The 27,339-nt window shown below is 40.6% G+C and overlaps 1 protein-coding gene across 4 annotated transcripts in view; it reads right to left on the bottom strand.

The window, feature by feature from the left end:
• Window positions 1-27,339, bottom strand: part of PHEX (phosphate regulating endopeptidase X-linked) — a 195,443-nt gene that overhangs the window by 141,206 nt on the left and 26,898 nt on the right. For 3 of the 4 annotated variants that reach the window (XM_007174661.2, XM_057539099.1, XM_057539101.1), the window contains exons 4-7: window positions 15,411-15,497; window positions 12,503-12,729; window positions 4,749-4,817; window positions 2,097-2,213 (exon numbers count right to left, since the gene is read on the bottom strand). In XM_007174661.2, the coding sequence (XP_007174723.2) occupies window positions 2,097-2,213; window positions 4,749-4,817; window positions 12,503-12,729; window positions 15,411-15,497 (500 nt within the window). The remainder of the gene's footprint in view (window positions 1-2,096; window positions 2,214-4,748; window positions 4,818-12,502; window positions 12,730-15,410; window positions 15,498-27,339) is intronic. The other variant, XM_057539100.1, reaches the window with a different exon arrangement.

Genomic DNA, 27,339 nt, shown 5'->3' with positions numbered 1-27,339 from the left:
GCGCTCTAGAGCCCGTGAGCCACAACTACTGAGCCTGCGAGCCACAACTACTGAAGCCCACACGCCTAGAGCCCATCCTCTGCAACAAGAGAAGCCACCACAATGAGAAGCTCGCGCACCACAACAAGGAGTAGCCCCCGCTCGCCGCAACTAGAGAAAGCCTGCGCGCAGCAATGAAGACCCAACACAGCCAAAAATAAATAAATAAAATAAATTAATTTTAAAAAAACAAAAAGCAAAAAAAACTACACTTGGCTCTAATCCCAAGGGCCACGCCATCAACAAGACCTCCCCTTATGCACACATCCCTAGCTGGGAATGGCTGAATGCACACTTCCATGGCTGTGTTTACAAGAACTTTTGGGGGGGGCTTGACTATGCTGTCCTGTCTCCCCAGCTTTAGAAGTTTCCCTAGGATGATGTGCTCCACTAGTTCTGAAGGTCCCTAGTGACCTGGGATGTAAGAGACACATATAAGCATTACCGGCTGGCCAAAAACCCACACACCATGGATTTGTCAAGACAAAATCACAGAAGGCTGAGTGGCAGACATCTACCCCTCTTCTCTAAATGCTTCAGTGTCCTCAGCTTCTCCCTCCTCACCCTCCACAGGAGAGACTTCCTATAACTCACAAGCAGTCTCCTGGCTCGATTTGTTAATAAGTCATTCCTCAGAGCACGTTCACTCCCCTCCTCCCTCTACTCAGCCTTGCAGGCCCAGGCTGGAGCCCTCTGACCTCAGAGCTGTTTTCAGCTCTCTGCCAGCTACTCCCCCACCCCATGGATTTGTCACTTCATTTAACCTCTTGATAATTCCCAGTCTTGCCTCAGCCCAGCTGTTTTTAGTTCCCTTTTTGGTCCAGATCCCTGGCTCAAGGCAAGGCCTTTCCCGCTGTATCAGAGCTTCGGTCCAAATTAGATTGCTGTGTCTCCTATTTGCCTGGGAAGGGAATCCAGATGGCCTCTAGACTGGTTTAGAGGCACAGTCTTTGACTCCAGAACATCTGCAGCAGTCTCTGCAGTCTTCAAAGGTGACATGCAGGGATGAACTTTTTGCTCTGCAACTAGGGGTCTAGAGAAAGATACACATGTACACCACGGCAGCCAAGAGGCCAATTCCTCCTGACCCTATCAGCCTACTCCTCACTTCAACACCCCACCGCACTGCGCCAAACACAAAACCAAGCAACACTTGGACTCCCATGCACTTCAGGATTTTTACCAACTTCTGTTATAGAAGACTACCAACCTACATGCAACCAGTCCTTGACAAAAGTATCCTTTTTCTCACTACAATGTATCTCCACAAGCAAATTTCACCATATTTGTTCCCTCCAGTCCTGGGAATGTATAGAGATTTTATTCTTTGTTCTTCTAGAAAAGTTATTCTTTGAACAAAGCTAACCATTTAGGATTTCTGATTATTCTCCCTCAAGTTTATTCTTGTATCTTTTTGCCTCCACCATGAGCCTGAAAAAATTTAAAAGGTGACTTACACAGAACACAGCATATGACACAATGACATTCATTACAGTGGGGCAAGAAAAGAATGAAAACCAGGGGTAGGTACAAAGTAGCACTAGAAAGGAAGCTAATAAATGCTTACCAGCCTGCCCTATACACTTTCTACATCAAATTATGTGTCCAGTATGGGTGGATAGACTTCCCAAAGCCCGTATCTTAGATCAGATTGACTTCTGAGTAGGAATGGTGTAAAGAGTAGACTAGACTAAAAATAAGCTTCCACTCGAGCCAAATCAATAACGATTTATCAAATACATATTCTTCAGTTGCGGCCAAACAGGAGTTCCTCTAGGAAAACACAGAGTCTCTCCCTGCTGCTATTCTTTGGCCACAGCTGAGCAGCATGTGGACACTGAATGGGCTTCAAGCAGAGAGGTAGAAGGAATGAAGAGCTCTTCTTTCTGTCATGGTTTTTCTTCCTGTTACTTCCCAGAGGGGGATGCTATAAGTTCTACCTTGAACCCAAAGAACAATGCCACAAAATGATTTTTTTAATATATATTTTCATTCAAGATATATTGCCTTTAAAATAAAGAGAAGAAAAAAAAAACAGATTTTAGATTAAGATTTACCTCAGCTATCTTAATTTCCAACCTAAGCACCGACTTCATGTCATGCTCTGCTCGGGAGCTATTAGCTCCCAAAAGCACGGCAGTATCCACCATGAACTTGTAAAGGGCATCCCGATACTGTAAGAGATAAAGAAGCAAGTGACCATGACATCAGCCTATTAGGAAGTATGTTTCAGGGACACGGAAGAGCAGAAACAGCAAGTGGAAATAAATGCCCTTCATTTTCACTCTGTACTCGAAGTATGGTACAGGCATCATGCAATACCAACCACCCACCTACCACTTTGGGACAAAGAAGAATGATGGCTACTTGGGTACTGTTTCCATGAGAGACAGAAATGTCTGGCCACCAAGGATCAAGAGAATTAGTTTTCTGGCAACTAGCGATATTATGGATACATGAAACATCTACAAATGAGCCCAGAATAGATAGTTAAAGGTCAGACTCCTCTTTCCGGGCAAGTGACACTTTAATAAAATAATGGGAAAGAACTGTCGCTAAAAGCAGGAGGCATGATCCATGAAGACTAATGGGAACTGTGATTTATTCTCTTCCAGCTCAATTTACCCACCTCCACACTAAAAACAAAAGACCAGTGATCGAGGCCCTATGTCTTTTCAGTTTTGTGTGGTTTTTACAGAGTTCTCCTCACTAGCTCAGGGAAAAAAGAAGACAAAGAAGAGAAGAATGATGAAGAGAAACCTAGCAAATATAGAATTTCCTCCCTGCATGTTCATAAACCCATTTTCAGGCTATTCACATACTACTGGAGAGGGGGACCTTACTTTGTGGGAGCTGAGGAATCTTGTTGGGGGTCACCTCTCCTTTCAGATATACTTGTGAGAACTCAATACACCAGGTATTAAACTGTTTCATAGTCATGCTATGGGAATAAGATTTCCTAACGTAACCTTGATTTTGCATAGCTATTCTTATGATGTTTATGACCTCGAGACCTGCATTGTGCTTGGCATACAGCAGGCCCTTAATAATTATTTGTTGCATCAGTAAGCAAGCTTCACAAATAGTCTTAGTTAGAAATGTTTTGCAATTCCCAGTTCAATTCCAAAAATATTTATTCAATCAATACATATGCACGATGTCTTGCTAGGCCTTCTGTGCACATGGGAGGTACAGACGAAAAACTAAATAATACTTGAGTCTGGTTCTCATTGTGACCCTGTGAGGGAGATAAACACGACATTACTAACCGTAACACTAGCAAGACCAAAATGAGGTCCTTAAAAAAGCTGCTGAGTGCTTAGAAACTCAAGAACTGGAAAATTCCAGCCTCAAGAAACCGGGGACATAGCAGTTAAAGGAGACTGGTTCAGAAGCAGTGAGGAGTCCTCCTGTGAGGTGTGCAAGCTGCTTTGTTGGGGGAAGAATAAAAATAGGTGAGACAGCAAAGGTGGTTTGGGGCCAGGTCATGAAGAGGCCTTGAACTCCCTCCCTCTAAGGAATTTGGAGCCTAGCTTGTGAGCAAAAGCACTCTGGGAGCTGTACTTTGACAAGAGAACTCGTCAAGTGGTGGTGCTCAGGAGGCAATGGAATGAGGGGAGGAGGGAACAGCTAAAAGGAGACTTAACAGGGATCTGCCGGAGGGCAGTAAGGACAGAAAGGAGGGACGAGGTGGAAGAGATACTTTGAAGGCAGAGTTTACAGGACTGATTGGTTACAGGACAGGGACAAGATTTCAAGCACGGCTGCTTGTAGGGTGGTGACCCCAGCAGAAACAGAGGTGCCCCAAATTGGCAAAAGTTCATTCTGTCCACTTTCAAGAAGGAAAACTCGCCAACCTTCTTCCATGAGTGTCCTCAGCCAGAAAGTTGCCTAGGATCTTGGCTAGCTTCCTGCCCTCCAGAGCCTTCTAGATATAGGCTTTCCTATCAGCAAAGGAGCAGGGACTTCCACTGAGAGCCAGCACTTCCCTGTCGAAGTTCCTGCATCCTCAGGCTAGGCCAGAAACCCGAGCACTCCCTGGTCAAGGTTCCCCTGGGTCTGAGGCTCCTTTGGAAGTTCAACAGAGGTTCCAAAATGAATTGAAAGTGTTAGGAATGAACCAGCTCTAATCCAACCTCCAGGAAACTACTAGGTTTCCAAGCCAACCCAAGAAGTCTGACCAGATTGATCCCATCTGGTTCTCATTAACCTTAAATTAACCTGGGGCACCAGTTAAAAAAAGATGCCTGGGCCTCACTTCAAGTCTACTAAATCCGACTTTCCATTGCTGAGGCCCAAGAATCGACATTTAATAGAAGCTTCCCAGGTGATTCTTCAGCAGCACAATTTGGGAACCACTGGTCGACTGGGTGTCCATGCCCATGCTTCTGCAATATACTGTGAGCTCTCTGCACTTCTGAGGAATGGCTGCAAGCTCATTCTTTGGTTACTCAATTTGGGTGTGCTGTCTTCCCAGTTTGGTCATGAGGGCACTGAGCACAGGAACTCATACAGCCTTCATTTTCAGACTTCCAGAAAACAGGGAGTGTCATTTATCTGCCGAAATGAAAGGCCTTTGCTTCCTACATTGGGAATATGGTCATCAAACACCCACACTGCTCAATTCTAGTAAAGAGTTGGGAATTTGAGAACAACTTATGAACCCAACAATGCCTGACAAGGTACAGAGTTGAATGAGTAAAACTTACAGACTTGGCTTCTGTGCTATTATCAAGGTAGTCTTCCCTCACGGCTAGGGAGAGCGCTGCTTGGTCCAGCTGTTGAAACAAAAAACAAAGCATTTGCTTGCACTGTAAATTCTTAAGTACCATGTTATTAACAAGAGTCATGAGATCTGCATACCAGCCATATTTAGAGCATGTGTTACCATTACAAAAACAATTCAATGCAATCAGAGCTACATGCAAGTAGGCACTTCAGCAATGACCGTTATAAAGTATCAGAGACCTGCCCCTCCTCCCCTGATTCACAGTTTCTAACCCTTTTGAGTTTCTAACAATACTGAATAGCATCAAAGCTATAATATTTGAGTTGGAATAGGTCTTAGAGATTATCTTATTTTCCCCCTTATTTGGTGGGTGGAGAAACGAAATCCAAAGAAGTCATGTGACTTCCCCAAGGTAACACAGTTGGGCAGAGCTCAGAGGAGAATCATTGTCTTCCATCACCAGATCCACATAAAGCTGATTAACCAGACTGTCCACCTCCCTCTCCCTAAAATACTGTATTGCACCATTTTTTTTGGAAAGGAATCAATAATGATTTTGTTTTGAGAAATCTTTGCAAACTTTAGAACCCTCTCTGGAAAGTTTAAGATAGGTGATAAAAATACAAACAATAATCAGACAACTAAATATCTAGAATTATTATTATAGAAAAGTATAGCATAATTTCTTGAATTAAAACTTTCAGCAGTGGGACTTTGCTGGTGGTCCAGTGGTAAAGAATTCGCCTTCCAATGCAGGGGATGTGGGTTCGATCCCTGGTCACGGGACTAAGATCCCACATGCTGTGGGGCAGCTAAGCCTATGCGCCACAACTACTGAGCTCGCACGCCTCAACGAGAGCGCCCGCGTGCTGCAAACTACAGAGCCCAAGTGCCCTGGAGCCTGAGCACCACAACTAGAGAGAGAAAACCCACATGCCACAACGAGAGAAGCCCTCACCACAACAAAAGATCCCGCATGCTACAACGAAGATCCTGCGTGCCACAACTAAGACCTGATGCAGCCAAAAAATTAAAGAAAATAAATATTTTTAAAAATTAAAAAAAAAAACTTTCAGCACCTTAAAGGCGATCAAAGGGAAGAATAGTCTTTTCAGAAAATGAGCTACAACAATCAGACATCCATCTGCCAAAAAAAAAATGAATCTCAACCCACACCTCACAACTTGTACAAAAATTAATTCAAAATGGATCATAGACCTACATGTAAAACCTAACACTATAAAACTTCTAGGAGAAAACATAGGGGAAAATCTTTGACCTGGAGTTAGACAAAGAGTTCTTAGACACCAAAATCAGATCCATAAAAGAAAAAATAAATTGGACTTCATCATCATTAAATATTTTTGCTCCGTGAAAGACATTGTTAAGAGAATGAAAAAGACAAGCTACAGACAGGGAGAAAAAACTTGAAAATCACATATATGACAAAGGACTTGTATCCAGCATATATAAAGAGTCCTCACAACTCAATAAGAAAACAAACAACCCAATTTAAAACTGGACAAAAGATCTGAACAAACACTTCACCAAAAAAAAATACTCAGATGGAAAATAAATTCATGAAAAGATGCTGAACATCACTAGTCATTAGCAAAATGTAAACTGAACCCACAATGGAACACCACTATACATGTACTAGGATGGCAAAAAAAAACAAAAACAAAAAACTTATAATGCCAAGTGCTGGTGAGGATGTAGAAAAACTAGATCATTCACACACTGCTGTTGGGAATGCAACATGACAGCCACTTTGGAAATTGGTTTGACGGTTTCTTGTAAAATTGAACATACACCTACATGTGACCCAGCAATCTCACTTCCTAGCTATTTACCCAAGAGAAATGAAACTTATGCTCATGCAAAAACCTGCATGTAACTTTATTCATTATTGCCCCAAACTAGAAACAATCCAAATGTTCTTCAACTGGCAAATGGATAAACTGTGATACACAATGGACTACTACTCACTCATAAAAAGGAATGAACTACTGATACATGCAACAGCGTGGGCAAATTTTAATCACATTCCAAAAGAGGCAAAACTGTAGGGATGGAGAACAGGGTTTGGGGATGGGGAGAGTGGATGACTACAAAGGGGCAACACGAGGTAAGTTCTGAGGGAGTGATGGGACTATTCTCTTTCTTATGGTGGTGATTACATGACTCCATGCATTTGTAAAAACTTACAGACTTGTGCTTCACAAAAAGTGAATTTTAAAAAAAGTGAATTTAACTGTATATAAATTTTTAAATAAAAAATTTTTAAGTTCCAGAACCTTCTCTAAATCTACGGTTGTTCTTTCTGTTTTCTTGAGTATCAGCAACTGCCCAAAGACTGAATAAAACTGAACGCAACAGCAGATTTTCTACCTTAAATCTTATTCACACATTTAAAAAGTTAAGTAAATTGGGGGAAAAAGATGTTTTCATAACATCCATCTTGCCTGGGTGTATTGCTAAAAACCTCAAATTATTGTGTTCAATCTTCTTCGCTAATTGGCCCCAAACAACCAAATCACAAGCCAGCCTGGCTTCATCCTATCCCAATTCCCAATATACCACCATTTCTTCCAAAAATTAAGTAAGCCAGGAACATGAAACATAATATTATGATTAAGACGCTTTGGGTTTCAATTAGATTTAGACCACTTGGAGAATTTTTTGAGCTTCAGTCTCAAAGGGAAGGAAACTGTGTAGACAATATCAAGAAAGCCAAAGCTTCCCTCTGATGAAATGAAGTTAAATCCACTTATTGTAAAAGTTTAGATGATTCAAGTGAAGTTACCGGACCTGTTTTAAACCTTCAGATTGCTACAGTTTCTAGGGAACATCTTAAATACACCAAACAGATTGAATAAGGTCAGTCAACTAAATCTCATTAGAACCAGATAAACTCTCGAGGCAAAAGACTTTCTCAAGAGGTCAATATTAGGACACTATGTTGTCTGAGGCTTTTCAATCCTTGCATTTATAACTGATCTTAATATTGCAAGTAGAAAGTATAATATATATTTAGGAACTCTGATACATTGAAAGGAAATACCAATTTTTTCTCTGACTGCAATACACCACAGGTCAGGAAACAAAACAGTAATACAAAAAGAAACATCTCACACAGTATGATGCAGGAAAAGGACAAAAAAGTTAGAAACAACTTCATTTCCAAGACAGTCTCTCCTTATCATCCTTACGGATTTTGCTAAGAGTCACACAAATGCAGGCACTGGGTGATGATCACTTCAGGTCACTGTTCTGGTAACACATACTGAGACAACCCTGGCCTTCCGAACACTCTTTCAGGACCAGGTATATTCAAAAGTCTTTTATTGTCCTTTAAATTCTCATGCTTGATATCTCCTTACACAAAATAAACCCAAACACATGTAGTGAGATATGATCGGAGGCATTAATCTGTCGTTTCCTGTATTTGTTTCCTTTCTCCCATTTAAGTCTGTGGCAAATCCTGTGCCGTCTTGCCACAGGGGAACTTCACAGAGGACCACTGTGTGGGTTTGAGCAACCCCTGCTTGCCACCTGCCCGTTGGAAAGGCACCCAAAGGCACCACCTGCTCACCCAGCAGTACTCTCACAGTGCCGTGCCTTCCCAAAGGAGTCCCTTTTCTTATCCCCACGGGTTTGTGGGATTAGAAAACCCAAGAACATTGAGGAAAATAGAATGTGATGGAAAAGGAAGTCTAAATACATTGAGGGAGAAGAGTTTGGGGGTAAGAGAGAGTTCTCCCAGAGCAGAAAGAGGATCTTCTAGGCAGCCAAAGAAGTCAAAGTTTCTCATGAGCAGGACCCATCAATGCCCCTAGAAATGGCAGGATTGCGAGGGAGTTGGGAGGCCCAGGGCCCCGGCAGCAGAGAGGAACACCTGAAGTGGCTACATGGGCTGGGATGGCAGGTTTCTTTTCCGAAACACATAACTGATGATCAGAGGGTCTCCCAACACCCTAGGAGAAGGCTGAGAAATGGAGTAGCCGGGAAGCGGGGAAGGGCCCAGACTGGTTCAGTTTCCAACTAAAAGGTGGGGGTGGGAGCTCAGAGTCAGAGATGAGACTGACTGACTAAAGAAAATGCCTATTTCTCGCACATCTGAACTTGAGATCTGAGACACATGTTTGGCACAGAAATTGAAGAGAAACATTCCCCAAATGGTTCTGACCAGTTGCCTGGTCATGCTTTAAGAGAAAGGTACCTTTTGTCATGTGCTACTGTGTACCAGCATCTATCCTGTAAATTGTCACCAAATTCATGCTATTTAAATCTCACAGCAACAGTGAAAAGTAAATTCTAATTCACCCTTCATTCCACATGGGGACAATGAAACTGGGAGAAGTGAAACAATCTGCACACACGTTCAGTGAGTAAGTCACAAAGCCAAACCACAAACCTCAATCTCTTTAACACCAAAGCATACTTTTTTCTCCACTATGGCCGTGGTTTTCAAACTATGTTCCACAAAACTTAAAAGGTGCTTCAGGGGCTCCAAATATTCAGTTAGATTTTTTATAGTTTTAACTATTTCTAACAAAAGCAACACCCACAAATTCTACAACATTGGCAGCCACAGATACACTAGTTTTTGTTATCAGGTTCACTGGGTTTTATGCAGATCTCAGAAGAAAGCTTTTCCTACCAATATCTAGACACATGCTTGAACTTCTAGCAGCTCTGTCATGATTAGAAAGACTGTAGCTCTATTTTGTTAATTCAGGTGTGTGAATATCCACTCATATAAAATGGTACAAACAGGGACATAACTAAAGCAAATGCACACTGCACTCAAATGCCAGGCCATGCTCAAACACATCAGTTTGGAGGAAGCTGCCATCTTGGCAGAAGAGACCGGTAGTAAGCACACGAGTGGCTCCTTACATTTGGAAAGTGTTCTGTTATTGACAGTTCAGTGTTTCTAGGATCAGTTTAAATGAATATTAAGTGTGCAAGGCAAGCTGTTAAAAATTGATTGCCGTGATCCTCTATTCCCCGTGTTTCCTGTAAGCTGGTGTTAAAACTACGGGCTTGATTAGATCCAAGTTCATTTTTTTTTCCTTTTCTTTTGGCATCATTGGTGATAGCATATGTTTCCCACTGCATGGTATCAGGAGGCACCCAAAATCTGGTTTTCCAACTTCTAGCAATGCTACCATTAATATCTGGGTTCATTTGATGTCAGTCTGGTCTCTCTATCCTGAATTTCTCCATCAACCATTCATCTAATAGCTTTAGCAGCTACTGGTGATAGTTGCCTTAATTCTTTTTTTCATTAGGGATTTTAAAAAATGCTAACTTTTAAATTCTATTATTTCTCCTGCATTTTTAAAGCTGTGATTCTCCTATAAACAAGAATTTTCTCTCATTAGCTATTAGGTTACCCTGAAATCAGTCAAATCTAGTATGCAATAGATTAAAATAGATGTGTCAACCAAATGCGCATGTGATTCTTATTTGGAACCTGAATCAAAGACCAACTGTTTAATTTTTTTAAAGGACATGTTTGAGACAATCAGGAAAACTGAAAATTTGCCAGGTATTAGATGTTAACTATGGAATTACAATTACTTTTTTGGTTGTTGTAATAGTCCTTTCCATTAGATAAACACTGATGTATTTATCAGTGCAATGATATTATACCTTGGATTTCCTACACAATGTTCCAGCCTCCTCTCCAAAAGGAGGTATATCAGATGAAACAAGAACAGCCAAAAGTTGCTGGCTGTTGAAGGTGGGTTGATGAGTACACGGGAGTTTGTAGTACTATTCTTTTTACTTTTATTTGTATTATTTTCCATAATAAAATGTTTAAATGAATTCAGTTCTTACACTAGATCCAGAAATTGGTGAAAACTGAAATGGTTACCATTTGCAATTAATTAACCTGTGTGGAAATCAAGATCTATCATGCAATAGAGTACATAAACTTAAGTTTGAAAGACAGTCTCCAACTTACTTCAAAACACCATTTAAAGTGTTTGGAAGGGATACCATAATAGTTCTGAAATTAAGAATGAGAGTTTTAAAACCTGGTTTGTTTGGGGTTTTTTTTGTTTTTTTTGTTTTTTTAAATTTTATTTATTTATTTTTGGCTGTGTTGGGTCTTCGTTTCTGTGCGAGGGCTTTCTCTAGTTGCGGCAAGCGGGGGCCACTCTTCATCGCGGTGCGTGGGCCTCTCACTATCGCGGCCTCTCTTGTTGCGGAGCACAGGCTCCAGATGCGCAGGCTCAGTAATTGTGGCTCACGGGCCCAGTCGCTCCGTGGCATGTGGGATCCTCCCAGACCAGGGCTCGAACCCGTGTCCCCTGCATTGGCAGGCAGACTCTCAACCACTGCGCCACCAGGGAAGCCCGTTTGTTTTTTTTTTAAGCGAGTAATCTATCAACATGGGACAGAGGTCAACTGGACCATCACCATGATTGTAGAGCATTGAAGAGCATGTCTTATCCGGAGAGCATTAGAATACATCTCAGGTCATGTTGTTGTTCCATCACCCAGCACAGAAATACAGCTGTCTCTGTAACTAAGAATTTCCTCTTGAGGAGATGGGAATTCTTTCAGTGACTAAAGATTTTTTTATTGAGACTGCCACTGTCTAAACTAGAGAGGGACAAACTCCAGCCTGCAGGCCAGCCCGCCATACAGCCACACCCATTTACGTACATATTGCCTACAGCTGCTTTACCAGGTATAACAGCAGAGTTGAGTAGTTGAGACAGAGATAATATGGCCCACACAGCCTAAAATATTTCCTATCTGGTCCTTTACAGAAAAAAATTTGCCAGCCCCTTGGTATAAATCAAAAAATAAACTCCAGGGTATAGATTTTTAAAAGTTGACTTATATCAGGAGAGGATAATACACTCTAAAGGTTTTAAATTTCTATGATTTAAACATCAATATATCATTAATATTTTCTGGTTTAACAAAGAACAGAATTGGGGGAAAAAATCAGCGGTTCAACAAAATTTTCATTACTAAAGTAACCACAGAAGCAAAAAAAAAAAAAAAAAATAGACTCAAAAGACAAAACAATTTGAAAAGTGCTATTTGCATTCTTGCCAAGTTCTGTGACTGATGAATCTTCCACTGTTGGCAGTTTTCTGACAGTCTCCTGATTTTACCAATGTAATACTCCACCTCAGGGTATGTCCTCATGGCCCATTCCTTTATGGAAGAGATGTTTACTCTCCCAACAGAAAATGCAACCAAGCACTTAGAACAAGTTTTGCCTTATCTTTTGAAAGGAAGGACAAGAGATTCAAGACAACTTGACAATGAAATATTAGGCATGTACACAAGATGTTAGTGAAGGAAGACAATGAACTATAGCATGTGTTCGCTCCTTGGTCAGGGGAATGAGGGGGAGAGGAAGAGCAGAGTTCAGAAAGTCTTTGCTCATCTCTCCCCACCAGAATTAAGGGGCCCTACACCTGCTCAGGGTAGATATTCGAGAGCCAGGTCACAGATCACTTGAAGCTCACTCACCGGTTTCTTGAAAGGCTGACAAAAACAGTGTGTTCATGATTTACAATCTGCAAATCTGGGGGGGTGGGGAGGTGGGGGGTGGGCAGGGAACAGTCTAGATCCTAACGTTTAACAGAATTTTTAACCTTATCATTTCACTAAGGTGGTATGAGTCTCTTTCCTTGAGAAGGCAACCCAAAAAGGCTAACCTTGGACTAAACAAGCATGATGGAGTCCTCACTATACCTTCAAGACGTGTTCGTTGGACACCTTGTCATCAGAGGACACATACAAACGAATGAACACAGAATTGCTGTACTGGCCACGAAACGTCGCAAGTGTCTGAAGAAGGCTGAACTTTCTCTCTGACCAAACCCCTTCAGGACCGATATTAGATTCGAGCACAGGCCAGCGGAAAGGTGAGTGCCGCAGGATGTGTAACAACGGCTTGGCATCCGCTTTTTCGATTGCTTCTGAAAGGGAGCAAATATGAAGAGAGAGTTAGAATTGCAAACTGGATCACCAAACTAGAAAGCAAGTGTATCTTCTCAAGAGAAAATTCCAGTAAGGTCCCAACCTAACTTTTTAGGGAGAGGTGCAGTGGACTGAGCATAACCACAGAAACAGACCTACCTATGACTCATACTTCAGTGTGACTGTCTAAACCTGATGTTCTTGCCAGGAGAGCTGACTAGGGAACCTGCCCAATATTCCCAACAATAAAAGATGGGTTCACTATACTGACCCAAGCCAATGAGCAATGTTAAGCTGAGAACACTCTGCAAAACTAAGGAACAATCCTAACTAAAGGAAACTGCTCAATAAAACTAATCACTCCCCAACAAAAATGAATTACTGCTTCAGATTCTTTCATCATCTTTTAGTGCCCTCTTCTAGCTCACCAAATAATACCCCAAAACCTAAACAAGTTAACACACTTCCCAGAGGCACTGGCTTCTTCCTGCAATAGCCTTGAGAAAGTGTACCAGGTAAAATGTCAGGTGTCTCTTTTAACTCCAATCAGACCCAAGATGCTGAGAGGGGCCTAAAGTGCTCAACAAAGATGGCTGTTAGGCTGATGGAGAAGCAGAAGGAGCCTGGCCCGCCTGGGAATCTGGATTACTCTAGGCCCCAGGAGGTTCCAAAGGACATAGGTCTGGTTTGAGAAGGAGTGTTACTATGTCCTTCTCAAACCAGACCTAGCCTCCAGATTCTGGTTTCTGTACCACATGCAATATGGTTTGCCCTTCTGACCCTACCCAAGTTTCCCATGGAGTAACTGATACCTAAAGAATCCAACCCAACCACTGAAATAAAATTTTCTTAGTTTCTCCATCAAGCTAGCAACAAAACATTAAGATGGAGGTAGTCAATCAAGAAAATATGGTACTGGCACAAAAACAGAAATATAGATCAATGGAAGAGGATAGAAAGCCCAGAGATAAACCCACGCACCTATGGTCAACTAATGTATGACAAAGGAGGTGAGGATATACAATGGCGAAAAGACAGTCTCTTCAATAAGTGGTGCTGGGAAAACTGGACAGCTACATGTAAAAGAATGAAATTAGAACACTCCCTAACACCATACACAAAAATAAACTCAAAATGGATTTCAGACCTAAATGTAAGACTGGACACTATAAAACTCTGAGAGGAAAACATAGGAAGAACACTCTTTGACATAAATCACAGCAAGATCTTTTTTGACCCACCTCCTAGAATAATGGAAATAAAACCAAAAATAAACAAGTGGGACCTAATGAAACTTAAAAACCTTTGCACAGCAAAGGAAACTATAAACAAGACAAAAAGACAACCCTCAGAATGGGAGAAAATATTTGCAAACAAATCAATGGACAAAGGGTTAATCTCCAAAATATATAAACAGCTCATGCAGCTCAATATTTAAAAAACAAACAACACAATCAAAAAATGGGCAGAAGACCTAAATAGACATTTCTCCAAAGAAGACATACAGATGGCCAAGAGGCACACGAAAAGCTGCTCAACATCACTAATTATTAGAGAAATACAAATCAAAACTACAATGAGGTATCACCTCACACTGGTCAGAATAGCCATCATCAGAAAATCTACAAACAACAAATGCTGGAGAGGGTGTGGAGAAGAGGGAACCCTCTTGCACTGTTGGTAGGAATGTAAATTGATACAGCCACTATGGAGAACAGTATGGAGGTTCCTTAAAAAGCTGAAAACAGAATTACCATATGACCCAGCAATCCCACTACTGGGCATATGCCCAGAGAAAACCATAATTCAAAAAGACACATACACCCCAATGTTCGTTGCAGCACTATTTACAATAGCCAGGTCATGGAAGCAACCTAAATGCCCGTCGACAGACGAATGGATAAAGAAGATGTGGCACATATATACAATGGAATATTACTCAGCCATAAAAAGGAACGAAATTGGGTCATTTGTAGAGACATGGATGGACCTAGAGACTATCATACAGAGTGAGGTAGTTATCTATTTTATACATATATATGTCAATCCCAATCTCCCAATTCATCTCACCATCTCATATTATACTAATATGTATAAAATAGATAACTAATAAGAACCTGCTGTATTAAAAATAAAATAAAATTCCAAAAAAAAAAAGACAGGGGTAGTCAGGGACTTCCCTGGTGGTGCAGTGGTTAAGAATCTGCCTGCCAATGCAGGGGACACAGGTTCGAGCCCTGGTCCGGGAAGATCCCACATGCCGCAGAGCAACTAAGCCCATGTGCCACAACTACTGAGCCCGTGCTCTAGAGCCCGCGAGCCACAACTGCTGAAGTCTGTGTGCCTAGAGCCCGTGCTCCGCAACAAGAGAAGCCACCACAATGAGAAGCCCGCGCACCGCAACGAAGAGTAGCCCCCGCTCACCGCAACTAGAGAAAAGCCAGCGCAGCAACGAAGACCCAACGCAGCCAAAATTTAATTAATTAATGAATTTTTTTTAAAAAGGCAGGGGTAGTCAAAATCCAGTCTTGGAAAATAGCTCCTTTCTTTAAGCAACACCTTTAAATATTAGTAGAATTCTTAGTAGTTCTCTTTTTCCTTAAACAATATCTTTAAGCATTAATAGAACTCTGAAAAATAAGGGTGGTAAATTATTTTATTTATTTTCTTTATTACTCACTCTCATTCATGCAAGATGAATAAAGGATTTTGGCTTTCTGTATGGCTTCGGTGTCCCGCCTTCTACTGACTGATTTCTCCAAAAGTGCTAGGAAGGTTAAAAAAGGATTCATTAGTATCCAGCCACAGGTGATGCTGAGTTGGAGGTCATTTGATAATCAGTCCCAGCCTCCAGAAAATTACATGTAGAGACAGACAACCCTGGAAAAGATACATCTATAAAAGATATGCAGACAGCAGAACCGATTCCAAGTTGCTTGAGGTTCAAATAAAAAATATTTTAACATCCTCTTCTCCAAGGTTCTCCTAATTCAAAGAAACCAAAAGTTCAATTTCCAACTGAGACTGGACCTTCTGCCGGGGTTAATGTTTTCTGCCACCTACACACAAAAAAACCCAGAATTCATTTTTTCAAGAACCAAAAATAACTGAATTCTATTCCTTGTTTCTGCACTGAGTAATATTCTCAACGGAGGCAATTTCATCAGGGTCGGGTTTCTTAAGATTTCTTCACAGCCCAGCCTCTCAGGGAGGTCACCTGTAAGAAATTTCCCATTAGAAGTTTTATTCAATGTTGCATAAACATGCTGTGGACACAGAAGACGTTGTTTAGACAGGAAATGGAGAAGCAAAAATGTAAAGCCTACCCAAACTGCCTGAAAACTTGCCCATTTACACATTCAAAGTCCTAGCCATTTAAAATGAGGCCATGTATATAAAATGGTTGCCAGCAATGGACACAAGCCCACCTGGAAAATGATTTTCTGTTTATAAAATCACTGATGCTACTGTTTGAAGGTAGAAAATGACAGCTGTCACTATTTCATTAAATAAGGAACTAGGAAAGCCAAGACTCAACAAAAACTACCCTCCCCACAAAATAACACCTTGGATGTACCTGAGAATATCAATTTACCAACATGAAGCCAAGACTAAGAATTTCCACACAGCACCATGGCACTGCCTACATCGAGCTATGTCAAACTGCAGTTGTCAAGGCATTTGGTATTTATTTCTGAAACAACCTACCAGCCTCCCAATGATGGTACAACAGATGCTCCTACAGTACTTTGAATAGCTTCAAGATACAATGTACAGTGCTAATCAAATTAATAAATAATTACATAGTCCCTAAAGCAGAATCTACTTCTAAACGAGAAGTTCTATATTTCAAAAAAAAAGGAACCCAGAGCTTCTGTCCAATTTTCTATAAGCATCTGTACATCAAACAAGTACATATAACTAAGATAAACTAAATAAGTTGAGTTCGATGTGGGCATTTTCAATTATTTCAACTTGTTTCTTTCTTGTGTATTATCACAGCAACAAAAGTGGGATAACTAGCCCCAAGGATAAAAGAAGATTTCTTTTTTTAATAAATAGAAATCTCTAAAATCATACCCACATATATTTCTATTCAAATCAGATAATGTGCCTTTCCACCATATTGCTTCCACAGCCATTGGATTGCTGGGGAGACACATTTGAAAGTAAGTAATCCAAATTTCATTTGGGGATGCAATGTTTTTGTGATGCTCTAAACACTCCACAGGCTGCAAACATGAACATCCTGGGGAACAAAAATAAGCCATGGAACAAAAGAACTCAAAATACTAAATATGTACCTCAGTGTGTACCCAAGGTGCTCTGTGTATCACGAGAAGGGGAAAAAAGGACATGTATATGCTAAGTAGGGCAATCCCCAAACCCTAACGGTGCACAAATATCAATAATTTTTATGTGTCAAAATTCTGGCTTCTGTACCAGAATTTGGCTTTTGAAACAAATTCAGCTAACACAGGTTCCTTATCATACCCTTTCCCTTCTCCTCTCCTTCTCTTCAAACCCAAGCAGGCAGGAGAACGTTGATATGCAGACAGTGTTGTGACAATCAGTTGGCTGCATCCATTTTATGTATCTCTGTATTTCAATTAGTGGTAAGAAGTATAAAATCTAACCTGGAGAGTCATTAATGAGCAGAAAACAAAGCCTATCAAAGGCAATTACTCAGGTTATTACAATGTCCCTAAAGCACTGAGAAGGGCTCATGGGTCACCCATATAAGTGTATTCCCATGATAATCTGTATTGTTTCTTGGAAGATTTCTCAGTCTCCTCTCACCCCCATCCAGGTGTTCCTAACCATGTTACAACAGAAAAGGAAAACTCCAGTTCATAACCTATAGTACAACAAACCTCAGACTTTATCAAAGTGCCTATGGATCATCAAAATTTGATATATGTGTGTGTGTGTATACAGGGTAATTATTTTTTCTTCTCACTATGCTCAAATAAAATTGGTTTTGCCCCCCAAAAAGGCAAAATAATACACAGAGTCAAGGGGGTGAGCTTTCAATCACAAAGATGTGGGTTCCAGTTGCAGCTTGCTGCTACTTTCTAGCTGGAACTTAAGCAAGTTACTTACTCTCCCTAAGCCCCAGTTTCTTCATTTGTAAATCTGGACAAATAATAGCACCTACCTTCCAGGGTTGTGGTGAGGATCAAATATTTTAATGCACAGAAAGTTCCTATCTCAATGCTGCAATACATGGTAAGTGATCAATCAATGGTGGCTTAAACAGGCTTCCAGGCTGAGTTAGCTCTACACGAAATTGTAATCAAGCTTGTTTCTAGTGCTTTCTCCATAAATGTTTTTTCCTCCTCCCTTCTCAGGATATTGGTAGCCAAAGGCCTTCTGCTAACCCAAGACATTGGCACTCCTTGTGTAGGACTCTTACACAAACTGGACCTGCCCTAACAACCAAGCAAAAGCCCATGCTCTCAACATTTCCTCTGCTTCCATAGTAGAGGCAATGCTCCAACAAGAGATAACGTCTGAAAATACTTTGCCACATTCCTCATCCTAGACCACAAGGCCTTTTCTTTATGTACACTTTCTCAATGAAATTATAACATACCTACAGAAAAGTGCACCGATCATAATTTGAAGGATTTTCACAGAGTAAAACCACATAACCATCCACATAACCAACATAACCAACATTATGACCAGAACCCCTGGAGCCCCTTGTGCTCCCTTCCAGTCACTATCTCCAATCAAGACAACCAACATCCGCTTTTGTGAAGTGCTTACTCAACTCTATTTCCCACATTTCTATTGGTAATCTACCTTTTTCTTATTAATTTATAGAAGTTCTTTATATATTCTACACACAAATCCTTTGCTGAATATTTGTATTGCAAAGTCTTCTTCCATTCCCCAGACTTCACTTTCTTAATGGTATCATGTAATGAACTGAAATTATTTTAATGTACTCTAATGTGACACTTTTTCCATCTTTGGTAAGCATATTTTGTGTGCTATTTAAGAAAACTTTGCCTACCCTGAGGTCATGAAGATAGTGTCTAATGTTCTCCTCTAGAATCTTTGCTGTTTCACATTTGGATCTACAGTCCACATAGAAATTGGTTTTGCCCATGCCTTTGTAACACAGGCTTGGCCTCACAGGGGACGAATCATGTGAGAATTTTAATAAAGAAGGTATTTTTGGTCATTGGGCCTCAAATATTATCACAAAAAAATACTTTTAGTGCATAAAATCGGCATTAACAATGGCTATTCTCCATTAGATTAAGTGCTTTCTGGGTCAGGGACTGAGTCACATCCATCTTTGAACACCCAGGGCTTAGCGCTTGGCATGGTTGGTATTCAATGTTTGCCGGGTTGAATTTCTGTCAAGGAAAGTCTGAGAGAGTTTTTCACCCAAATGAAATGTGAGAAGCTGGACTTATTTTGTTATTTCTTTTTATAATCAGCAATGTCCTGATTATACTAACATCCATAATCTCCTTTTCTCACATTGCAGTCCGCATATCATACAATGAGATCCAAGATTTCATCTGTTTTTGTGAATACCGGTTTTTAAGCTACCTAAGTCTCGTTTCACCAATGGTCTCGGGTTGACCATCCACTTCCACTTCCCTGCTCTTCTATGGCGGGGGGGAGGAAGGGGATACTTACTGGCATTCAACCTCCTTTAACCGCAGAAGCCAGACAGGACTATCAATTCTACTCACTCAGTCCACGTTCTCCTGCTCAGACAGGGCCTTTACTGAGAGCTCTGGAATAAGAAGAGGGAATTCCAAACAAAGAAAAACGATACTCCTAAGGACTTGGCAGTCCCCTGGTAAGTCAAGAGCTCACGACAGTCACACACAGCTCAGGCCAGTCATCTGGAGTTTCTGCAACATTTAGGACTTTCCCAACTAATACTGTTTTCAAAAACTCCACACGCACAAAGTTTTAGGCCTGTGAGCAAACACCTACCACGAACCTCGGTGTTAAGGTGACGCCATTTAAACAAGATGGCTCCCAGAGCATAAGGATTATTTCAAAACACGCTCCTTTGTGTTCTTCCTCCGGACCCTGTAATCCTTTTATGTGCCTATTCTAAAGGGGATCCTCTGGCTACTTGCTAAGAGCTCGCTGGAGCTGTTTGCCTGATTTGCTTAATATTTAGAAACAGCAACTGCATTCTAAAGCCTTCAGTCAAATGTCATCAAGGTGAATTCTCAATTTCATGTAGATTATGCCAGCATTTCCCTTAGAAATCAGTGGGAGTGTCCTCTTAATTCTAGCGAGAGAAAAAACATGAAAAATCAAAACTTTGGAAAAACCAAATCTACATTTTAAGGGAAGGTGTGCCCTTCCACACCTACATAAGAAACAGAATGTTCTCTAGACACATATTTTTTTAAACCTATCATATAATGGCCTGGTTTCTCCTTTGGTGGTACATGAAAACCACCTTTGGCTGGTCCATGGTTGAATGTCGCCTCTAATCTTACTAGTTTTAGTCTCCGTTGATTTTCCAGGCTACAGACTTCAATCTGGTTTCCAGCCTCCTCAGTTTATTTACCGTACTGAAAAATTTCATTTTTCTAACTCACACTTCATGGGTATTAAGTTCTAATGCAGTTAGATGTGGAGACTCTAAATCAGCTTGCAAAGCTCATTGTTATTCTCATTAAAAAATAAAATTCAAGTTAACGAAGTCATGGTCTGTGGATCCCATAACCCTCATGTTTCCACACGAATTGTGTGACACTCGACTTTGCAGTTCCTCAGCCCCATAGCCGGTCAAGCATGGGATTAACTGAGTCTGTCTGACATACTGAAAAGACAATAAGAGCTGATACTTCTCATTCTTCTGGAAAACTCCCACCCAAACATAGGTAGAGAAGCTGTCAGAATGCTTTTCTCTGTTCATTTTTTATGATCATCTCATAAATGATAATTGTTGGTTGGCATTAGCTTAAGAAAAAGGGGCAGAGATTATTTTAGGGGCATTAAAAACCTCTAACTCATCAATCTAAATCATGGGTTACCAAGTAACATAAAAATATTCCCCTTTTAACACAAAAGACCTTTGTCCATAATGAAATCAATTTTATACAACTGCCAGATACTACAAAAGTCTCACAGAAGCTAACTCTTTTATTATGTGCACTTATAAGTGAATTTTTAAGGATTACACTTACCAGGGTCACACTTCAAAATAATTTAAATTTTAACATCACTCTTTGATAGCATAGCATTACAATGAATCTGCCAATATAATATTTTAACTCATAAAAATAGCTTTCCTATTTAGATAATTTGAATCTTAGCAGATAATTCAATGTAAGGTCTGTGCTGAACTTAGAGTCATTAAAATTCATCTTCAGTTTTTTTTTCCTATGGTACATATCTTAATTACATTTTTCCTGCCTATTTCTACCATCTTAACATTACAAGAAAAGGCCATGTATGGTTACATACCCCCCGCAGTGGTCCTTCCTGAGCAGTCCTGAGACATCCAAGGACCCTGGTGACAGCATTCATTTATTAAGCACCTGCTCTGTGCCAGGTATATTGTACATGACCTCAATTAATCCCCCACCAACCCTAAGCAGCATGTATCATTAACCCTAGTCTACAGGCAAGAACTGTCATAACTTGCCCAAGGAAACTCAGCTAGTAAAAGTTAGAGCTTGGATTTGGACCCAGGTCCCTGACTCCTGCTCATCTGACCGTCAGGTACCCAGTAAAATTCTGCAAGTCACTTTCCTATGTGAGAACAAGGCCCCCAGGTGGCTAAACCAGAGGCAGTCCTCATGGACTTTCTTGACAGAGCTCTCCATCATAACTGGAAGAAATGCCTTCTCTGGTTATATTAAGACTGGTTTTTGCAGTGGTGGAGTGACTCTGTGCTGAGCCATCTACCCCCTTTGCCCTGTAACCAGATTTGTGACCAGTGACACACACTCCTGATGCTCCTAGTCATAGGTAGGAGGCCTGGTGAGGTTAGACCAAAACAAAATTAGCTGGTCCCTAAAGCTTGACTTCACATTATGTCCTAGTCTAAACCAGTGGTTTCCAAACTTGAGCATGCATCAGTATCATCAGAGGGGCTTGTTTTCGCTTTTGTTTTAATTGAGGTATAGTTGATTTACAATGTTCTGTTAGTTTCTGGTGTAGAGCAAAGTGATTCAGTTATTCACATATATATTCTCTTTCATATTCTTTTCCATTATGGCTTATTACAGGATATTGAATATAGTTCCCTGTGCTATACAGTTGGACCTAGTTGTTTATCTATTTTAAATATGGTAGTTTGTTTCTGCTAATCCTAAACTAATTTATCCCTGCCCCCCCCACCCCTTTCCCCTTTGGTAACCATAAGTTTGTTTTCTAGGTCTGTGAGTCTGTTTCTGTTTCATAAATAAGTTCATTTGTGTCATATTTTAGATTCCACACATAAGTGATATTATATGGTATTTCTCTTTCTCTTTCTGACTTACTTCACTTGGTATAACCTCTAGGTCCATCCATGTTGCTGTAAATGGCATTATTTCATCCTTTTTTATGGCTGAGTAGTATTCCATTGTGTATATATACCACATCTTCTTTATTCATTCATCTGTCAATGGACATTTGTTTCCATGTCTTGGCTATTGTAAATAGTGCTAAGAACGTTGGGTGCATGTACCTTTTTCAAGTTAGAGTTTTCTCCAGATACAGGCCCAGGAGTGGGATTGCTGGATCATATGGCAACTCTATTTTAGTTTTTGAAGGAGTCTCCACACTGTTTTCCATAGTGCCTGCACCAATTTACATTCCCATCAACAGTGTAGGAGGGTTCCCTTTCCTCCACACCCACTCCAGCATTTGTTATTTGTAGGCTTTTTAATGATGGCTATTCTGACTGGTGTGAGGTGGTACCTAATTATAGCTTTGACTTGCATTTCTCTAATAATTAGTGATGTTGAGCCATCTTTTCATCTGCCTGCTGGCCATGTGTATGTCTTCTTTGGAGAAATGTCTATTTAGGTCTTCTGCCCATTTTTTTGATTGGGGTTTTTTTTGTTATTGAGTTGTATGAGCTGTTTGTATATTTTGGAAATTAAGGCCTTGTCAGTCACATCATTTGCAAATATTTTCGCCCAGCAGGTTGTCTTTTTGTTTTTGGTTTCCTTTGCTGTGCAAAAGCTTATAAGTTTGATTAGGTCCCATTTGTTTACTTCTGTTTTTACTTCTACTGCCTTGGGAGACTGACCTAAGAAACACTGGTACGTTTATGTCAGAGAATGTTCTGCCTATATTCTCTTCTAGAAGTTCTATGGTGTCATGTCTTATATTTAAGTCTTTAAGCCATTTTGAATTTATTTTTGTGTATGGTGAGAGGGTGTTCTAACTTCACCTTTCCAGCTTTCCCAACACCACTTGCTGAAAAGACTGTCTTTTCTCCATTGTTTATTCTTGTCTCCTTTGTCAAAGATCGACTGTAGATGTGTGGGTTTATTTCTGGGCTCTCTATTCTGTTTCATTGATCCATATGTCTGTTTTTGTGCCAATAACATGCTGTTTTAATTACCGTAGCTTTGTAGTATCGTTTGAAGTCCGGAAGGGTTATGCCTCCAGCTTTGTTCTTTTTCCTCAGGATTGCTTTGGCAAATCTGGGTCTTTTATGGTTCCATATACATTTTAGGATTATTTGTTCTAGTTCTGTGAAAAACGTCATGGGTAATTTGATAGGGATCACATTAAATGTGTAGATTGCTTTGAGTAGTGTGGCCATTTTAATAATATTAATTATTCCAACCCAAGAGCATGGGATAGCTTTCCATTTCTTTGAATCATCTTTAATTTCCTTTATCAATGCTTTATAGTCCGCAGCATAAGTATTCCACCTCCTTGGTCAGGTTTATTCCTAAGTATTTTTTTATGCGATTTTAAAAGGGATTTTTTTTTTAACTTTCCCTTTCTGATATTTCAATGTTAGTGTAAAGAAATGTAACAGAAATCTAACAAATGTCAATCTTGTATCCTTCTACAAGATTGCTGAATTCATTTATCAGTTCTAGTAGTTTTGGTGTGGAGTCTTTAGGGTTTTCTATATATAATATGTCATGTGCATATGTTGACAATTTTACCTCTTCTCTTCCAATTTGGATACCTTTTATTCCTTTTTCTTCTATGATTGCTGTGGCTAGGACTTCCAATACTATGTTGAATAGAAGTGGTGAGAGTGGGCATACTCGGTTGAATAGAAGTGGTAAGAGTGGGCCTTCTTGTCTTGTTCCAGATTTTAGCAAGAAGGCTTTCAGCTTTTCACCATTGAGTATTATGTTGGCTGTGGGTTTGTCAGAGGGGCTTGTTAAAACACAGAGTGTTGGGTCCTTGTGCCAGAGTGTCTGATTCAATAGCTCTGGGGTGGGGGCCAGGAGTTTGCATTTCAAACAAATTCCCAGGTAATGCTGATACTGCAGGTGGAGAAACGTACTTTGAGAACCACTACTTTCAACCAACAGCACTCACCAGCCCTCCTTCCCCCACAGCTTTACTAAGGTATAGTTGACAGTTAGCAGTCCTTCTTGATGCCTGTGACCCCAGGACATCACCAGCCCAGATTTCCTCCTCTCCCATTCCCCACCTGACCCAATGTCAGATCAGAAGCTTTACCCTTTCTTTGCTGGTTTCCTCACTCTGTAGCTCCATTTTAATTCAACGTCAACATTCTTCAAGGAGAACGTTACTTTGTTTTGTCCTGGAAACACTCTCCTTGCATTGGCCCATTTAGGTCTTAGTCCTCAGTTCTGAAAAACCCGGCTTCGAAAAGTTCCTTTCTTAAAGATGAAATGCAATATGTGTTTGAGGTGAGAGTCGATTCACTGGTTTAAGAAAAAAAAAATCAGCACTATGCCAGAAAGACTTCCAAATGAGAAAAACAACACAGGATAGCTATTTTCAACTCCTGCTTATACCACACCCTACGGAGAGGAAGAGTGGGATAAATATTGCATCCCTGAAATCCTAAAAAATCTGAGCTCCAGACTTCATGATTCCTCTCTCATCTATGACAGCGGCATCAAAACACTGTAAACATAGGTTTAAAAAGCCACTTCCCAACTAACCCCTGTTTTCACTCCCACCTTCCATGAGGAGGTGAGAGCAGCAGAGGTTCTATTCTTGGCTATTCAAACCACAGTGTGTGGTCAAGGGCAGCTGCCCCTCTAAAACTGGGTTTCTGACAGTGAGGGGTTCAGAGCTGGGCTCTCTTTTCTTTCTCTGTCCAGAATCCTCTCCTGCAAAAAAGAAAAAGGAAGCAGTAGCATCCTTGGCACAAGCAGAGGACCCAAAAGGGCAAGAGGGCTGGTGGGACAAAAGTTAACTTCCGCACCCACTGGCTGTGACTGCAGCTCCCCTAGCTGATTCTTCCAGGTGTCTGGGAGTGTTTCAAAAAAAAGGGGGGCTACAGAGAAGACACAATGACCCTTCATGCTGAAAGGAGAAGAAAGGAGAGAAAAGGATACCCAATAATGCTTGAGGTTTTCTGTAACAAGGAAGACAAACTCTACCTTCATCTGGATCCCAAGCTAGAAAACAGAACAGCATGCTGGGGCCTTCAGAACTGATCTCCGTACATCAACTTCCTCCTCCGAGCCATGCAGCCAGCACGCTCTGGCAAAATGCATCGCTCATCGGCACCCCCTGACATGACATTTACAAATGGCTTCCCACTGCCCGAGGACAGAAGCTAAAATCTTTAAACAGCCTACAAGGCCTATGTGCTCTGGTCCCTCCTCTCTCTTCAGTTTTGTCTCGTGTCCCCAATTCCCTTCCAACTCTGAGCTCCAGTCACACTGGGCTTCTTGGGTTTCCTCAAAGGCACCAGCTGGACAGAGCCTCTGCTCATGCAGCTCTTTCCGCCTGGGTTAAATTTGGAGACATTTGAAATGCTAGACCCATAATCTGTGGGGGACAAATTATATGGCTGGATTGGTTTGGGCAACTCACATAATTTTCCTGACCTTCGCTTCCTCAGATGTAGGGCAAAGACAGAAATAAACAATGATGGCAACATCACAGAATTAGAATGAGGAACCATAGAGAAAACAAATGATTTGCTAAAGGAATAAAATTAGTAACAAGAAATGCTTGGGCCTTGGGGAAGTGAATTTATGAATTCAGAATAGACAGCAGGTAGGAGAAGCAGTTCAATTTGGAACTCAATCTAAAAGGTCACTACAGGAAGTCTGGTTAGTGACACAGGCAAACTTGTGAGTGTACTAGCACATATTTGTGAGTGTGTGTTTCTCTCTCATAAATATAAGCTCCCATACCTATCTTAACTGTTGTTGAAAATAAAATTCCCCTCTCATTTTATAAATTAAAAGGTCCATGAATGTTTTAAAAAGTATCTCTCACTGTGCAAATATCAACACCGATAAGGCTTTCCAAACAAACATATCTTGTTTGTGACAAGTTATTATCCAACCAGCCTATAATTAATTTTCCTGTTATGGGTAGTGCCTTTTTACATGGAATGTTCTCTTGACACTTTAAAGCAAATAGTCCGTCATTACTAATTCATTAAGTATTCACACAGATGCTATTAATCACAATGAACTAATGTGGTATTAATGGGTAGGTTATTAATCTGCAATTACATGCAGATTTCCTAATAAATTCAAGTTGCCCAAGTTTTTTGAGGAGAAAGGCAAGGGAAAACCAAATGAACAAATCTCTCAGAAAACAAATTAAGGGGAAGAAATACCTCTCCCTGTACCATAAGAGAGGACATATAAAATTCCTGTTTTCTTTTCATCCTAAGAAATCTTCGTTCTTACCCAATACAATGACATTTGCATTATACAGGTTTTCAACAAAATAATAATATAAATGAAGGAAAAACAAACCACCCACGCACCCTGGAGAGGTGCTGCATTTCTTTAATGCCACACCATGTCCTTAGATGCAGCAAAGGCTGGCTGCTCAACATGTGGTCCCTGGAACAGCAGTGTGGGCCTCACCTAAGAACTTGCCAGAAATGCAGACTCTCATGTCCCTTCTCAGACCTACTGAAACAGAATCTGCACTTTAACAAGATTCCCAGGTGATCCATGTACACATTCAAGGTTGAGAAGAATGGTATCAAAGTACAGCTTTGTACTTTGTACTCCAGCTGCAAAGTGGAGTAGAAGGAAGTGGGGGAGTTTGGCTTATACACCATTGCACATTAAAGCCTAGGTGTGCTGAGGAGGGGACAGCAGGCAAATCTCATTGAAATTGTTCAAAAGTACACAAACAAGGTGGATGTGACAAGCAGCTGGGGAATCTGGATTATTAGGAATACAATTTACATACCATGTTTCATGAAATTTAAGAAGCACGTTTTTTTTTTACATCTTAACATCTCTGAAATTGGAATTCATCTTAAAACTGTCAGCCAGGCACAGTCACAATGTAGATGCCATTGCCTGCCCATGTGTGACCTTGATCTAGCAGTTCCTATTGTCAGCACTTCACATGAGCTGGTTGCCTGGCTAGGAGATTATCGCTTAACTCATCTTCAGAAAGATTTCACTACAGCTTGGCTATGAAATTAAAACTTACTGTATATCCAAAAAGGCAGTCTTGGAGGAAAA

This window comes from Balaenoptera acutorostrata, chromosome X, assembly GCF_949987535.1.
Source record: "Balaenoptera acutorostrata chromosome X, mBalAcu1.1, whole genome shotgun sequence".
NCBI lineage: Eukaryota > Metazoa > Chordata > Mammalia > Artiodactyla > Balaenopteridae > Balaenoptera > Balaenoptera acutorostrata.
This window is presented reverse-complemented; position numbering and strand designations above follow the sequence as displayed.